General features: G+C 43.9%; 1 protein-coding gene and 1 long non-coding RNA gene across 2 annotated transcripts; one reads left to right on the top strand and one right to left on the bottom strand.

Annotated features, from left to right (window-relative positions):
- The first annotated feature begins 344 nt into the window (after positions 1-344).
- Positions 345-3,927, top strand: LOC129647035 (uncharacterized). Its single transcript, XR_008712248.1, has 3 exons — positions 345-592; positions 682-785; positions 3,404-3,927. It is a non-coding gene; the product is annotated as an uncharacterized LOC129647035 (long non-coding RNA).
- Positions 3,928-10,433: 6,506 nt separating this feature from the next.
- Positions 10,434-16,747, bottom strand: SYF2 (SYF2 pre-mRNA splicing factor). The gene is made up of 7 exons (XM_055574102.1): positions 16,590-16,747; positions 16,260-16,370; positions 14,692-14,817; positions 14,171-14,288; positions 13,754-13,844; positions 12,513-12,611; positions 10,434-11,726 (listed from the first exon to the last, which is right to left on the bottom strand). Exons 1-7 carry the CDS (start codon positions 16,614-16,616, stop codon positions 11,561-11,563), a joined length of 738 nt encoding a protein of 245 aa, XP_055430077.1. The 5' UTR covers positions 16,617-16,747; the 3' UTR covers positions 10,434-11,560.
- Positions 16,748-17,345: the final 598 nt, after the last annotated feature.

Raw genomic sequence — 17,345 nt, 5'->3', positions numbered from 1 at the left:
GAACAATGTGCTAAATACAACTAGTTGTAACAATTAGAGATCATTTTGTCATGGGCAGCTTCACCACACGTTCAACCAGGCCTTCCAAATGGAAAAACACAGTTGGGTCATGTGAGAATTAAGCCTCCATTTCTCTGGGAAGGCCTCTGAAATCAATGAGCCAGTGAGGAAAGTGTCCCCACTGAGATGTCACAGTGTTGAAGAAAAGGGTCAGTGGGGAGCAGCCCTGCCCTGGTGGGCAGGGTAGGTAGGAAGGAATGCTGTTAGAGGGGATTACTCAGACAAGACTGCTGTGGGTGGGGCGTAGGGGGAATTAAACAGGACCTCTGCCGCCTCCCTCTTAGAATAAGTCATGGCTAACAGGCTTCCCTGGTGGCTAAGTCGTAAAGAATCCGCCTGCAATGGAGGAGACCCAGGTTTGATCCCTGTGTCCGGAAGATTCCCTGGAGAAGGAAATGACAACCCACTCCAGTATTCTTGCCTGGGAAACCCCATAGACAGAGCAGCCTGGTGGGCTACAGTCCATGGGGTTGCAGAGTCAGACACGACTTGGTGACTAAGCCACCAGCAATGGGGCCTCAGCAGCAGTCAGGTTGGTGTCAAAGGGGGCTCGCTAACATCGCCTCTGTTTCCAGCCACATCCTCTATATCCCCCCAAACAGACCTCACTTCCTCTTCTAGGCACTCAGTTTCATCAGAACCATGGATGGGTTCAGAGAGACTGACATAGATCATCTCCATTCTCCCTGCACAGCATTTTCCAAAGGACAAGAAGTGTCTCGAAGGTAAGTGCACCTGAGACAGGTGGTCCCTTTTGAACTTTGCGGCTAAAGTCAAGGAAAAGACCTCAGCTTGGTGCTAATATGTCTTTCATGACAGTTCTCATATTTTCTCATCCTTCGAGAGAGAAAGACTAGACTTCAGATTCAGCGCCTTTTATGGGCAGCAGTGTCTTCCCTCCTACCTCCTGGAAATTCCAAATTACACATACAGGGTCCCCTAATTCACTGATACCCTGCTTATTATTTCTTTTACTTTCTATCTTGCCTTTTGGAAGGTTTCTGTTGCTATGTCTTCAAGTCCACTACTTTCTTCTGTGATGTCTAATCTACAGTTAAGCCCATTCAGTATTTTTTCATCTTAGACATGTAATCTTCATGTCAAGAAGTTCAATGTAGACCTTTTCATGTCTCTTCTTAACTTTTTGAACATGTGAAGTACAGTTATAGTAACTGACTTGTCTCTTGCTTCAAACGTCTGTGTCACTTCTTGGTAAGTGTAGGTTGATTTACTTTTTTTTTTTCATTATGAGTCCTATTTTCCTGTTTCTCTGAAGATGCTGGACACCGTGAACTTGATTTTTTAGGCACTGGATATTTCTGTGTTTATTATAATGATTCTTAATCTTTGTTCTAGGATATGGTTAAACTATTTGGAAACAGTGTGATTCTTTTTTTAGTTTTTTAAAATTAATTTGTTTTTAATTGGGGGATAATTGCTTTACAATAGTGTGTTGGTTTCTGCCATATGTTAACATGAATCAGCCATAAGTATACATGTGTCCCCTCCCTCCTGAACCTCCCTCCCACCTCCCACCCTACCCCACCGCTCTATGCTGTCACAGAACACCAGTTTGAGCCTCCTGAGTCATAGAGCAAATTCTCACCAGCTATCTGTTTGACATGTTTCCATGCTATTCTCCCAATTCAGGCCACCCTCCCTTTCCCCCACTGTGTCCACAATCTGCTCTGTGTGTCTGAGGGAAACCGTTTGATTCTTTTACATCTGAACTTTTAAGATTTTTAGGCAAAACCCAAGCAGTGTTTAGTCTAGGGCTAATTAATCTCCACTACTGAGGCAAAACCTCAGCCATGAATTACAAAGTTTTCCAGCTCAGCTGGTGGGAAACACTCTTCCTGGCCATGCGCGAGTGCCAGGCGCTATTCTCCCCTCAGTGCAGTTCAGTCGCTCAGTCGAGTCCAACTCCATGAACCGCAGCACGCCAGGCCTCCCTGTCCATCACCAACTCCCGGAGTCCACCCAAACCCATGTCCATCGAGTCGGTGATGCCATCCAACCATCTCATCCTCTGTCATCCCCTTCTCCTCCCGCCCTCAATCTTTCTCAGAATCAGGGTCTTTTCAAATAAGTCAGCTCTTCACATCTGGTGGCCAAAGTGAGTTTCAGCTTCAACATCAGTCCTTCCAATGAACACCTAGGACTGATCTCCTTTAGGATGGACTGATTGGATCTCCTTGCAGTCCAAGGGACTCTCAAGAGTCTTCTCCAACACCACAGTTCAAAAGCATCAACTCTTCGGTAATCAGCTTTCTTTATAGTCCAACTGTCACATCCATTCATGACTACTGGAAAAACCATAGCCTTGACTAGATGGACCTTTGTTGACAAAGTAATGTCTCTGCTTTTCAATATGCTGTCTAGGTTGGTCATAACTTTCCTTCCAAGGAGTAAGCGTCTTTTAATTTCATGGCTGCAATCTGCAGTGATTTTGGAGCCCAGAAAAATAAAGTCAGCCACTGTTTCCCCTGTTTCCCCATCTATTTGCCATGAAGTGATGGGACTGGATGCCATGGTCTTCGTTTTCTGAATGTTGAGCTTTAAGCCAACTTTTTCACTGTCCTCTTTCACTTTCATCAAGAGGCTTTTTAGTTCCTCTTCACTTTCTGCCATAAGGGTGGTATCATCTGCATATCTGACGTTATTGATATTTCTCCCGGCAATCTTGATTCTAGCTTGTGCTTCCTCCAGCCGAGTGTTTCTCATGATGTACTCTGCATATAAGACAAATAAGCAGGGTGACAATATACAGACTTGACTTACTCCTTTTCCTATTTGGAACCAGTCTGTTGTTCCATGTCTAGTTCTAACTGTTGCTTCCTGACTTGCATACAAGTTTCTCAAGAGGCAGGTCAGGTGGTCTGGTATTCCCATCTCTTTCAGAATTTTCCACAGTTTATTGTGATCCACACAGTCAAAGGCTTTGGCATAGTCAATAAAGCAGAAATAGATGTCTTTCTGGAACTCTCTTGCTTTTTCGATTCTCCCCTCAGCTTCCAGTCATTTCCTCACACACATATTCTGCCTTATGCTTGTTGAGACCTCTGTGGACTTTCCCAGTTCTGCGTGCAGCTCCCTTCTCTCCAGCACTCTGGGCACCTCTGGGCTCTGCCTGGCTTCTCCCACCATGCACCATAGCCTGGACATTCTTTAAACCCAGTGAGCTCAGTTGATCAGAGGGCTACCCTTGTTTCCTCTCTTCGGAACCACTGGGCCTCCTTGTTTTATTTCCAGTATCTTGAAAACTGCTGGGACTTCCCTGGTGGTCTGATGGTTAAGAATCCACCTTGTAATGCAGGGCATGTATGTTTGATCCCTCATCCAGGAACTAAGATCCTGTGTGCTGCAGAGAAACTAAGCCCACAACTACTGAGCCAGGGCGCCACAGAAAGAGACCCCACCCTCTGAAACATACCACGTGACACAGAGAAGATTCCGCATGCTGCAACTGAGACCCAACATGGTGAAAGAGAGAAAACTGCCGTTTCACATAAGCTTCTTTTGTTTTTGCTTCAGGCAGCAAGATAAATCCATCTCCCATCCCTCCATCTTGACTGAAAGTTGAAGTCTCATGTTAACTCTTTTGATTAGATTTTATAATTTTCTTCACATATGTCCTGTGCCTTCTCGTTTAACCCAGGCTCAGTGTTAAGTGGCTCAGTGTCTTAAGAATCCACCTCCCAGTGCATGAGACACAGATTTGATTCCTGGGTTGGGAAGGTCCCCTGGAGAAGGAAATGGCAACCCACTCCAGTATTCTTGCCTGGGAAATCCCATGGACAGAAGAGCCTGGCAGGCTACAGTCCATGGGGTTGCCAGAGTCAGACACAACTTAACAACTAAACAACAACAAATACATTCTTTTTTTTAATTAATTAATTTATTTTGATTGGAGCATAATTACTTTACAATATTGTGATGGTTTTTGCCATATATCAACATGAATCAGCCACAGGTATACATGTATCCCCCCTATTCTGAACCTCCCTCCCCACCCCATCCCTCTGGGTTGTCCCAGAGCACCATCTTTGGGTGCCTTGCTTCATGCATCGAACTTGCACTGGTCATCTATTTTCATACAGTAATATACATGTTTCAAGTCTTCCCTGGTGGCTCAGACGGTAAAGTGTCTGCCTGAAACACAGGAGACCTGGGTTCGATCCCTGGGTCGGGAAGATGCCCTGAAGAAGGAAATGGCAACCCACTCCAGTACTCCTGCCTGGAAAATTCTGTGGACAGAGGAGCCTTGTAAGCTATACTCCATGGGGTCGCAAAGAGTTGGACACGACTGAACGACTTCACTTCACTTCATACATGTTTCAATGCTGTTCTCTCAAATCCTCCCACCCTCGCCTTCTCCCACTGAGTCCAAAAGTCTGCTCTTTACATCTGTGTTTCCTTTGCTGTCCTATATATAGGATCATCGGTATCATCTTTCTAAATTCCACATATATATATATATATATATATATATGCATTAATATACAGTATTTGTCTCTTTCTGACTTACTTCACTCTGTGTAATAGGCTTCAGGTTCATCTACCTCATTAGAACTGACTCAAATACATTCCTTTTTATATCTGAGTAATATTCCATTGTGTATATGTACCACACTTCCTTATCCATTCATCTGCTGATGGACATCTATACCTACACTGAGACCAAACTCCACCCAAGAGCCAGCAAGCTCCAGTGCAAGACACTCCATGCTAATCCTCCAGCAAAACAGGAACACAACCCTGAACATTAAAAGACAGGCTGCTCGAAGCCATAAGTTTCACATAAGCTTTCTTTGTTTGTTTGTAGAAAGGCACCATATGCATGCTTTTCCATGTGTGCGTGTGTGCTAAGTCGCTTCAGTCATGTCCGACTCTGTGCAATCCTATGGACCATAGCCCAGCAGGCTCCTCTGTCCATGGGATTCTCCAAGCAAGAATACTGGAGTGAGCTTCCAGTCCCTTCTCCAGGGGATCCTCTCAACCCAGGGACTGCACCTGCATCTCTATGCCTCCTGCCTTGGCAGGTGGGCTCTTCACCCCTAGTGTCACCTGGAAAGCCCATGGACACCCAGAACTCACCTCGGGACACTGCAGTGCCCTCCAGAGAGGATCCAGCTCCATCCACCAGAACACAGACACAAGTTGCCCCAACCAGGAAACCCTCACAAGCCGCTGGTCCAACCCCACCCACAGGAGCAGACTCCACAACAAATATATGCTAGACTTCCCTGGTAATCCGATGGTTAAGACTCTTTGTTCCCAATTCAGGGGGCATGGATTCACTCCTGGTCGGGGAACTAATATCCCACATGCCTCAGGCTTGGCCAATATATATAAATATACATGTATATGTATATACAGATACTAATAGTTATTGCTATTGTAACCTTTTTCCTCCCAACTCCATTTCTAGGTATTTATTTCTAGAGTGGAGAAAAACTACTGATTTTTGTATATTTCACATCTGTCCTGAAATCGAACCATGCATTGTTCACACATTTTTTCAGCAGCAAGTAACAGGAAGATGAGAGGCAGGCGTCTAGGCCTGGTGCCACTGCTCGGTGTTGCCAACAGGAATGCAAGCTCCACTCTCCTCGGCACATTAAGTCTGTCCTCATGCTTGCTACTTCATGGCACAAAAAGGCTGCTGTTACAACTCCAGCCCTCTCATGTATGATCCAAGCAGGAAGAAGAACGGGGGAAGCAGGGAGTGGCTCCCTTACGAGGAAAGCAAAAGATTTCTCAGATTAGATTGTGTCATCTTAGCCAGAGCTATAACAACCTGGAATAGCAGGTCAGTCTGGAGAAAACAAATGTTTAGCTGGAAATTTTACCACAAATTCACCCCAAAAAAATCAGGGTTTGGTTGGTTATGAAGAGAATTGATATTGGACAGGCAATTAACAGGCCTTCAAGCTACTCTTGCATTCTTAGAATAAACCCTGCTGGCCCATATATTCTTGTAAATACCTTGCCAGATTCTATTTGACAATGTGTTTTAATGTGTTTTTTGTTTAAGGCTATTGCAATACTCAGGATTAAAGACCTGAACTAAGGTAGTGGAAATGGGAAATGAAATATATTTATTTTCAGGAGCTTCCTGTTCAAGATAGTGGAGTAAAAAGATGTGCACTCATCTCCTGCCAGAGAACCAAAATCACAACTAACTGTTGAACAACCATTGACAGGAGGATGCTGGAACCCACCAAAAAAAGACACCCCACATCCAAAGACAAAGAAGAAGCGATACAGTAGGAGGGGCAAAATCACCATAAAATCAAATCCCATACCCGCTAGTTAGGCGACCCACAAACTGGAGAACAATAATTCCAAAGAAGCTCTCCACTGTTATGAAGGTTCTGGACCACACCTCAGGCTCCCCAGCCTGGGGATCTGACAAACAGACTGGGAATCCCCAGGGAATCTGGCCTTGAAGGTCAGCGGGATTTGATTACAGGACTGGGGGGAAACAGAGACTCCAGACTTGGAAGGCACGAGCAAAACCTTGCACACACAAAGACCCAGAGGAAAGGAGCAGCGACCCAACATAAGACTGAACCAAAACTAGCTGCTGGTGTTGGAGGGTCTCCTGTGGAGGCGTGGGTGGGCAGGGGCTCACCACAGGGATGGGGGCACTGGCAGCATCGGGCTGGGAAGGTCCGCCTTGGCGTAAACCCTCTTGGAGCTCGCCATCAACCCGACCATAGAGCATGTAGTCCCCAGGGCTGGGTCACCTCAGGACAAAAACTACCAGGAAGTGCAACCCACCCATCAGCAGATAATTGGATTAAAGTGTTACTGAGCAAGGCCCTGCCCACCACAGCTGACCCAGTTTTTCCCATCACCAGCCCCTCCCGTCAGGAAGCTTACTCAAGGCTCTTAGCCTCCTCCATCAGAGGGCAGACAGAGCAAGAACCAGAGTCCCACAGCGGCTAAAGCAAAACCATATTACATGATGATGAAAAAGCATAAAGTTATGGCCCAGAGTCCCTGATGAAGGGACATGTTGTTGCTGCTCAGTCACCCAGTCGTGTCAGACACTTTGTGACCCCAGGGACTGCAGTATGCCAGGCCTCCCCGTCCCTCACCATCTCCCGAAGTTTGCTCATGTTCATGTTCATTGCATCAGTGATGCCATCCAGCCATCTCATCCTCTGACGCCCTCTTCTCCTTCTGCCCTCGGTCTTTCCCAGCATTAGGGACTTTTCCAATGGGTCGGCTGTTCACATCAAATGAACAAGATACTGGAGTTTCAGAATCAGTCCTTCCAAAGAGTATTCAAGGTTGATCTCCCTTAAGATCGACTGGTTTGATCTCCTTGCTGTCCAAGGGACTTTCAGGTGTCTTCTCCAACACCACAGTTCAATTCTTTGGCACTCTGCCTTCTTTACGGTCCAGCTCTCACAACCGCATGTGACCACTGGGAAAAGCATAGCCTTGACTATACGGACTTTTGTCGGCAGAGTAACATCTGAGCTTTTCAACACACTGTCTAGGCTTGTCATCCCTTTCCTGGCAAGAGGCAATCGTCTTCCGATTTCATGGCTGCAGTCACCATCCGCAGTGATCTTAGAGCCCAAGAAGAGGAAATCTGTCACTACTCTGAACTTTTCCCCTTCTATTTGCCATGAAGTAATGGGGCCAGATGCCATGATCTTAGTTTTTTAATATTGAGTTCTAAGCCTGCTCTTTCACTCTCCTGCTTCACCCTCATCAAGAGGCTCTTTACTTCCTCTTCACTTTCTGCCATTAGAATGGTATCATCCACATATGTTGAGATTGTTGATGTTTCTCCCCCATCTTGAGTCCAGCTTGTAACTCATCCAGCCTGGCATTTCTCATGATGTGCTCAGCGTACAGATTAAACAAACAGGGTGACAGCAGACAGCCCTGTCATACTCCTTTCTCTATCTTGAACCCATCAGTTGTTCCAGAGTTCTAACTGTTACTTCTTGACCCGCATACAGGCTTCTCAGGAGAGGGTAAGACGGTCTGGTGTCCGTCTGGTCTCAGGAGAGGGTAAGACGGTCTGGTGCCCGTCTGGTCTCAGGAGAGGGTAAGACGGTCTGGTGCCCGTCTGGTCTCAGGAGAGGGTAAGACGGTCTGGTGCTCCCATCTCTCCAAGAGCTTTCCACAGTTTCTCATGATCCACACAGTCAAAGGCTTTAGCATAGTTGATGAAACAGAGGTAGATGTTTTTCTGGAATTCTTCACTATTGTGATTATGTAGCTATTAACTGTTTAACACCATTGTATCATGATTGGTCAACAGAAAAACAGAACTCTGTATCACCAAAACTATGATTTCATAGGAAAACCTGTAATCACTTTTTAAAATCCAGGTGCATATCAGAATTATCTTGAAATTTGTTTTTGAAAAATACAAATACCCAGGTATTGCTTCTTTTTCCTCCAGAGCTCCAGATGTTTCTAATGAGCAGTCATGTTTAAAAATGACTGGACTATGTGATGATGTTTTACTTTAGCTTGTTTCTTCTATTTCATATTCAGTGCTACCATTTCATTTAGTTTTCCAATTTCTCCATCTTTTCTTTTTTGATGTTTTTTCCTCAAGCACAGTAGAAAAGCTTTTGTATATGTATCAATAATATATGCATCTTAGAAAATCTATCAATCTTTGCCTAAAAAACTTACATTTTGATTCCACTTGACTTCGTATGGATAGAATGCTAGATTTGTAATTTTAAAAAATAGATAGGCAACACACCACAAAGGTTTACTGTCTAGCACAAGTATAGTATGTTGTAATAACCTATCATCTCACACGCTAGTAAAGTGATGCTCAGAATTCTCCAAGCCAGGCTTCAGCAATCCATGAACCGTGAACTTCCAGAGATTCAAGCTGGTTTTAGAAAAGGCAGAGGAACCAGAGATCAAATGTCCAACAGCCGCTGGATCATTGAAAAAGCAAGAGAGTTCCAGAAAAACATCTATTTCTGCTTTATTGACTATGCCAAAGCCTTTGACTGTGTGGATCACAATAAACTGCGGAAAATTCTGAAGAGGTGGGAATATCAGACCACCTGACCTGCCTCTTGAGAAGCCTATATGCAGGTCAGGAAGCAACAGTTAGAACTGGACATGGAACAACAGACTGGTTTCAAATAGGAAAAGGAGTGTATCAAGGCTGTATATTGTCACCCTGCTTATTTAACTTATGTGCAGAGTACATCATGAGAAATGCTGGGCTGGAAGAAGCACAAGCTGGAATCAAGATTGCCAGGAGAAATATAAATAAGCTCAGATATGCAGATGACCACCCTTATGGCAGAAAGCAAAGAGGAACTAAAAAGCCTCTTGATGAAGGTGAAAGAGGAGAGTGAAAAAGTTGGCTTAAAGCTCAACATTCAGAAAACTAAGATTATGGCATCCGGTCCCATCACTTCATGGGAAATAGATGGGGAAACAGTGGAAACAGTGTCAGACTTTATTTTGGGGGGCTCAAAAATCCAAAATTTTTCCAGTAGTCATGTATGGATGTTAGAGTTGGACTGCAAAGAAAGCTGAGCGCCGAAGAATTGATGCTTTTGAACTGTGGTGTTGGAGAAGACTCTTGAGAGTCCCTTGGACTGCAAGGAGATCCAACCAGTCCATTCTAAAGGAGATCAGCCCTGGGATTTCTTTGGAAGAACTAATGGCTAAAGCTGAAACTCCAATACTTTGGCCACTTCATGCAAAGAGTTGCTTCATTGGAAAAGACTCTGATGCTGGGAGGGATTGGGGGCAGGAGGAGAAGGGGACAGAGGATGAGATGGCTGGATGGCATCACCAACTCAATGGACGTGAGTTTGGGTGAGCTCCGGGAGTTGGTGATGGACAGGGAGGCCTGGCGTGCTGCGATTCACAGGGTTGCAAAGAGTTGGACACGACTGAGCGACTGAACTGAGTAACCTATACTGGAAAATAATCTCCAAAAAATGTGTATAACTCAATCATCTTGCTGTGCATCTGAAACATTATGTCAACTATACTTCAATAAAAAATATACATATTAAGAAAAATATATATATTTATTTTCAGAGGTAGCATCCAGGCTGTGGTCAGACCTAACTGCACATAGATTAAATGCTAGAAGATAAAATAAGAGCAGAAATAGAAAGTACTACATAAATTTTAAAAGGGAATAATCATCAGTGGTTATTAATTATAAATACTAAAGCTGAAGTTTTTGTGAAATTTTCTTGAGTTTCAGGTTTTTCTTAATTTGGAATGTTCTAATTAAGTACTTAGCATTTTTATCAACACACAGAAAAAATTATACCAATCTTTACTCTTTAGTTTTATTAAAATAGGACTATTATTGTGATAATAGCATTGTAGTCTTTTTTTTAATCTTTCAGATACATAGTGAAATATTTATAGATGAAATTATACATTTAGTATTTGCTTTAAAATAACATGAGAGTTATAGAAAGTGAATAGAAATGAAGATGAAACAAAGATTGGCGTAAGTTGGTAATTATTAAAGACAGGCACTGAATTATTGTAGGACTCATTGTACTATTTTGACCACGTTTGCAATGGAAGCACGTGTGTGTTTATTTACATAAATATAAATGTATAAATACTTATTTTATTTATTGGCTATGCTGAGTCTTTGCTGAGGCATGTGGGTTTCTCCAGTTGCAGGGCATGGGCTTGTGGGATCTTGGAAAAGGAAAGGGCAACCCACTCCAGTGTTTTCACCTGGAAAATCCCATGGACATAGGAGACTTGCAGGCTACAGTCCATAGGGTCTCAAAGAGTCAGACATGACTGAAGTGACTGAGAATGTGGGACCTTGGTTCCCCAAGCAGGGATTAAACCCAGGAAGGTGGACTCTTAACCACTGGACCACCAGGGAAGTCCCCAGATATGTGTTTTAAATGATACAATGCTTAGTAGGGACTCTCTTCCACAAGTTAGCTCCTTCCCAAAAGGGAACTACACCTGGCCACTGTTTACGGGAGGACAATTCCACTTCCTGAACTTGGTCCTACGCAGCCCTCGATGGAGACAGCTGCTCCTGCCCTCCAGCAGCCACTGTCGTCTCCTCATCACCATCCTTAGCTATGGAGTCCACAGCCCTGCATGGTTCCCGAGTCCAGTTCTAGATTTTATCAAATTCATCAAAATACTCAAAGTAACAAGGACTGCACTTACATACGCTACCAGCATTCCTTAAACCCACAATGCTTCAAAGATTCGTCATACACATTTAAAATACATAGAAAAATAATAGAATTTATACAAAGTAGATTTTTACAAAACAAGTACATTACAAGAAATATATCTTATATCCAAGCACAAAAAATGTGGAAATATACATGAAGTATACATTTAAGAAAAAACATTTATTTTTAAATGCTGGGTGGGAGGGCACAAACGGAGCTCTAGTTTACAGTATAACTCTGAAGAGAACTTCAATTTGCTAGCAGAAATTTTCACTCTATTCTCAAGCTCCTAACAGTTCCTGATGGGATTAGACGGCTGTTCCTCTTTCCAAATTCTGCTTAATTTCAGCTGTATATTTCCCATAGAATCTTTCTGCCTTCTTGTTGAATTTAGCATTCCTTTCATTAATGTAGTCAATATCTGCATCATCATTATAAGGACGTCTCCGGCTGTATTTGTCTCGTTTTTCAATTCTGGGAGAAGAAAATAAATTTCAAAACTGCTTTCCTTTTTGGTATTAATAAAACATGACAAAAAAAAAAAATCAGTACACTTAAACCAGCACACTTTGGGGTGGGGGGAGCCCAGTTTTCATCAAGACGAAGTTGAAACCGCCAATTAACAGCATATCCCTGGGTATGAACCATGAAATTCAGTAAATACAAACAAATCTGCAGAACGCTTCTAAAAGAATAGTGATGCACCGCCAGGAACTGGGTACACGAGGTACAGGGGACAACTGTAACAGTGATTGTATTACTAGTTAATAATTATAATAAATATAATTATATTAATAGCCGCAGCTTATATGAACAGAGTATACAGTACGTACTAGACACTAATCTTAATACTGAAGAGTATGAGCTCCTATAAATTAAATTCATTTTGCTCTGCCTGATCAATATCAGGAAAAACAACCCTATCAGTATTAAGAAACAAATATATAAGTTTACTAGAACATTTATACTTCTTTAAATCAAAGAGTGCCATGGTTGTTAAAGTAGCATTAAGAATAATTTCTTTAAAGAGAATAATTTTATTTATAATTTTCAATTATAATAACTCAATTCCATCAATATTTTACATCTTCATTCCAAATCAAATGGATTCAATTCATACTTGCTCTCTGTCCCCAATACCGCTAGAGATGCAAGGTTAGACATGAGCGAGTAGAACATCTATCTTAATTCATTCCAAGCACGTTATGTCCATTTTGTCACAAAACATTTACTGAGATGGCTGCTGTATGGAGTACTCACTGTTTTTCCAGGTCTAGGACCATCCTGTCGATTTCCTCTGTGGAAGGCACATGTGTCCCATGAAGAAGACTGTTGGACGTTGGGAAAAACTCTTCTCCACTGAAAAGACAGCAACATGGACTTGGAGTAACACTGCAAGTGCTCCACATTTTCAGACTAAACTACCATTCATGAAGAGAGATAAAATACCTAAATGTCTTTACTGTGGGATCCTATCTCATCTTTTTAAAAAAAAAAAAAAACAACAAGAGAAAAGAGGATACAGAATTGTAAAGGATGAAAGTTAAGAAATCACCTAGTTCAACACCTCCATTCTACAGATGAAAGAGCCAAGGGTCAGAGGTTAAAGGACTTGCTTCCAGCTTCAGGTTCTCTTTCCACTATAGCAGGCCAGCAAATTCCAGCCCCTTGTTTATAGAAACAGTTTTACTGGGACACAGTCCACCCATCTGTCTAGGACTGCTCTATGGCTGCTTTCACATCACAAGGGCAGACTGTAGTAGTTGTGACAGGGCCCAGATAACCTGTGAGCCTAAAATATTCACTCTCTGGTCCTTTACAGCAGCTCACCTATCCTGGCACTAAAGCATTCTATGTTGCAAAATATGAGTAACTACGATAATCTCTCAACACCCAGTTGCAGAATGCCCAGCTAGCAAGATAATCACGTGGTCGGCTTAACTGCTGCGGACGAGCAGTAAACGGTGTCATCAAGACCTGAAACTATCCTTATACAGTTGTTGGGCATTTCTCTGCTGGTCCAGCAGTGAAAAATCTACCTGCCAGTGCAGGGGACACAGGTTTGATCCCTGGTCCAGGGAGATTCCACATATGCCACGGAGCAACTAACCCCATGCCCCGTAACTGCTGAGGCCCACATGCTCCAGGGCCCATGTGGGGCAACTGCTGTGCCTGCGTGCTGCAGTTAATGGAGCCGGTGCACCGAGAGCCTATGATCCACAGGAGAAGCCACCGCAGCGAGAAGCCCACAAGCCTCAACGGAGAGTAGCTTCAGCGGAGAGTAACTCCCACTTGCTGTAACTAGAGAAAGCCCACATGCAACAAAAACCCAGCACAGCCAAGAAACAGCAGCAACAACAACAAAAACCAGCTATTGATAATCCATACCTAAGCACTACAGTGTGTATTTATGTATATACGTTTATGTAAACACACAAGTTTCAATACATCAGTATCACTTCAGGATGAAAACAGGACTTGCATTAATCCTGTCAACTTACTGCTTTTCTCTCAGTCTCTCATATGTTTCCATGTCTGGTTTGATCTGTTTGGTCAGCCGATGATACTGGCGAAGCTGGGCAGCAGCATAATCTAAAAATAAAATGAGAATTGGAAACGATATATTACCTTATTTGATCATTACTATTCAGAGAAAAATCAAAATTATTAGCATAGCCTATATCCTGAAGATCCTGACCAACAGGCTTTAATTTTAGCACTGAATAAAGGAATCCAGCGGGAATAAAGGAATTCAGCTAGAGCCTTTTTCACTTCTGCCATATAGGATATATTTATATTTTTCTTAGGAGTATAAGTCTATTACAGAATATTCCACGAAGGGGCATATCCTTTCTTAAAACCAGAAACACTGAAGGCATGCTTATCTCAGAGGCCTATTCAATAAAGTTCAGTCTTACCTGAAAATCCCAGGTCGGGGTTTTTCCTCCTCTTTTTTCTCTCCCATCTTTCTGCATCTTCTGCACTGATTTCTAGCAACTTCACTTTCTCATAGTCTTCCCCTCTCGCTGCACATTCCTAAATGAAAGGGAAAAAAGCTAATGCTTGCCCTTATGATACAATTATTTGAACTATTTTAAGTGAATATAAAGCAATACATTTAAAGTAACCATTACTATGTGAAGGAGAAATTTGGTTATCTGCTACTGTATATAAGAAGTGAGTACATCAATCTAAAAAATAATAATTATTCAACATTTATCCATTGTCAGACCCTCTCTTAAATGTTCCAAATGCACTGACTCATTTAATTCATAATTAACTCAAGTAATTATTACAGATCCCATTTTACAGATGAGAAAACACAATCACAGGGAGATTAAATTACTTGCCCAAAGTGTTGCAGCTGATAAAGAGCTTTTTTTACTATCTCAATACAATAGAACAGACCACTTATGAGGACAGCAGAGCAGTTCCTAACCTTTTTCTTTTCTTCTTCCTGTAGTTCCCATTCCAAACGAGCTTTTTTGGCTTCCCAATTTGCAGGTAACTTAAGTCTTTTATCTTCTTCAACAACTTCCTGGTGATTTAATTTACGAGCTTCATTCTAAAACCATAAACACAAAAAGGTTGTTGGCTGAAACATAAAAATAAATCCAAACAAATTTTCCCCACTTTAAACAAGGCCAAGTAGACACATTAACAAGGGACTCCATTTATCCTAAAAGCAAGAGAACCATCAAAGGATTTTAAGCAAGGTCTTACATTTGTATACAGTCAAGAAATGTGTTGAGCTGTACTGGTGTGCTATTCCAGATGCCTGGAGGTTAATGTCTCACATTATGAAAAAAATATCCTACTTTCAGTTCCCTTTTAATCCTGACTAATTCAAGGAAGAAGCCTCAATTTGAGGCTTGTGCTTTAATACCTATCATAGTATCTCTAACCCTTCCCAAGTACTCCTGCTCTTTAGATATTTTAGCAGTCTACCTTATGGCAAGTGAAAGGCACTCCCCATTTAAATTACTGTATGAGGAGTCTGTTTTAAAATAAATTTAACTGCATAAACCAAAACAAGTATACTATCTCAGGGACAACTTAAGTTAGATGTTTGTTGGGTCACAGGCTGGAGGCAGTCAGTCCAGGAAGAGGCGTCTCTTAATAACCAACCCCATGTTCTTTACACAGTCCCTCCAAGTAAATAGGTAAGTGTGTTTGATTCTGAATCAAATTTTTCTGGGTAAAGAAACAGACTTCTCTCAACCTGTCATTCCTGCCATCCAGACTCCAAAATCACACATGTGGTCAAAGCTGAATGTGCTACACTGAAGGAAACAGCAAACCACGGGGAACTGCAGACATTTCAGTGAAAAGGTTAACACCTACTTACAGAATTTGAGTCTGTATCGGGTGACTGCAGGAAGCTCTGGCTTAGGCAGGGTCAGAAAGTCAGGGCATACTCTTGATTGTTTTTACGATTATACTTAAGTTTTTATACAGGAGGCAGGAGGAAGGGAGTGAGGCTAGTGCTGTATTGACCACTGGTCTTAGCAGGAGACGGTGCTGTGTGGTCATTTCTGTGGTTTGTACCGCTGTGCATTTGTCACACTGTGGTAGTCTGAGTGTGGGTGAGGATTTTGTGAAACCATGGCCGAGCCATCAGTCAGGACCCTTTGAGTTGAAACAGTCAAGAGCTGCTTTTTTGTTTCTTGGCTCCAACTGCAGCCAGCTGTTTGCTGGACTCCTATCCCTGATATGAATTCCTTTCCTTTGCATGTGTTCCCTCTGTTTGGAAGAGCTTACTGGGGTCATACTGCAGAGAGGCTGTTAGTGAGAGACTCCCCCCCAAACTCGAAAAAAGGTTTGGAGAAAGCATGTCCGTTTCCAAAAGTGACTCCAATGTGCTGCCAGGTTGAGAACCACCGGGACAGAACTTTCATCCAGCTCTGCCGATCTGTCACACGCACAGGTGCGCCTTCCTCTTCCCTCCACAAATGTGCACGGGCCTGGCCAGGTGACATGTGTCAGGTGGCCTCCAGGACAACTCACCCGCTTCAGGTGCAGCTCCCGGAATTTGCGCAGTCTCTGTTCGCGCTTCTGGGCGGCCAGCTCCTCGGCTCCTGAGGGAGGCTGCTGCTCCTCTGCTCCACCCACCGGCACCTATATGGCGGAGGAGAGGCTGAGTAAGGGCCGGTTAGGCTTCTCCCGGTCAGCCCAGGTGAGTCCCCGCGGGCCGGGCCAGGCGCTCATCGCCGATCCTGGCCCCACATTATTTGCGCCTTCCTGACCCGGCACACAAGCACTTCCTCCACTTCTCGCCCCTGCTGCCCTCAGAACCCTCCCCAACTAAGAACCCTGGATAGAACCAGCGGCACGTACCTTCTCGGTAAGAGTCGCAGCCGCCATCTCAAGCTTTCCTTTCCCACTTCCGGAAACAACACCCAGCACTTCCGCCGACCTTTGGACTGTCGCGTCAATACATAATAATAGCCTACCATAAACCCCGCCTCTTCCGTCAGCCTCAGGAATTTAGGGCCAATCCCTGCCCCTTTAGGCAGTGAGACATTTTCAATTGGGCAGAGTATGGCGCGGCTGCAAAAGGCCGTAGAGGAGGGGACGGAGCGGGGCGGGGCGGGGCAGGGACGAAGCGGAGCGGGGCGGGGCGGGGCAGGGACGGAGCGGGGCGGGGCAGGGACGGGGCGGGGCGGGGCGGGGCGGGGCGGGGCGGGGCGGGGGCGGGGCGGGGCGGGGCGGGGCGGGGCGGGGCGGGGCGGGCCAGGAGGGTTTCGGTAGCCGGCGGGTGGGGGAGCATAGCCAAGCTAGAGGAGTCTTGTGGAAAGTTACCTCAACTGTGTACCTCACCCTTAAGCGGAAAGTGTTTTCCCTTCAGCGCTTAGACTGTGTCACCTCCTCCAAGGCAGGTCTTCCCCTGACTACCTTGTCTCGCGTAGACCCTTAGTACTGTCGTATGGCACCATTTTCATTCTCTTCAATGTATGTAAGAGATTTTTCAAGTCTGTTTAATTTTTCTTTTCCCCTCAACGATGTTGAAAATCGATGGGCTGCAGGAGAGCAGGGCGCATCCATCCTGCTCGTTCCAACATGCTCAACGGGGAAACTGCGCCAGAATTAATA

The sequence above is a fragment of the Bubalus kerabau genome, chromosome 3 (genome assembly GCF_029407905.1).
Source record: "Bubalus kerabau isolate K-KA32 ecotype Philippines breed swamp buffalo chromosome 3, PCC_UOA_SB_1v2, whole genome shotgun sequence".
Lineage (NCBI taxonomy): Eukaryota > Metazoa > Chordata > Mammalia > Artiodactyla > Bovidae > Bubalus > Bubalus kerabau.
The sequence above is the reverse complement of the archived record's forward strand: the minus strand, read 5'-3'. Positions and strand labels throughout refer to the sequence as shown.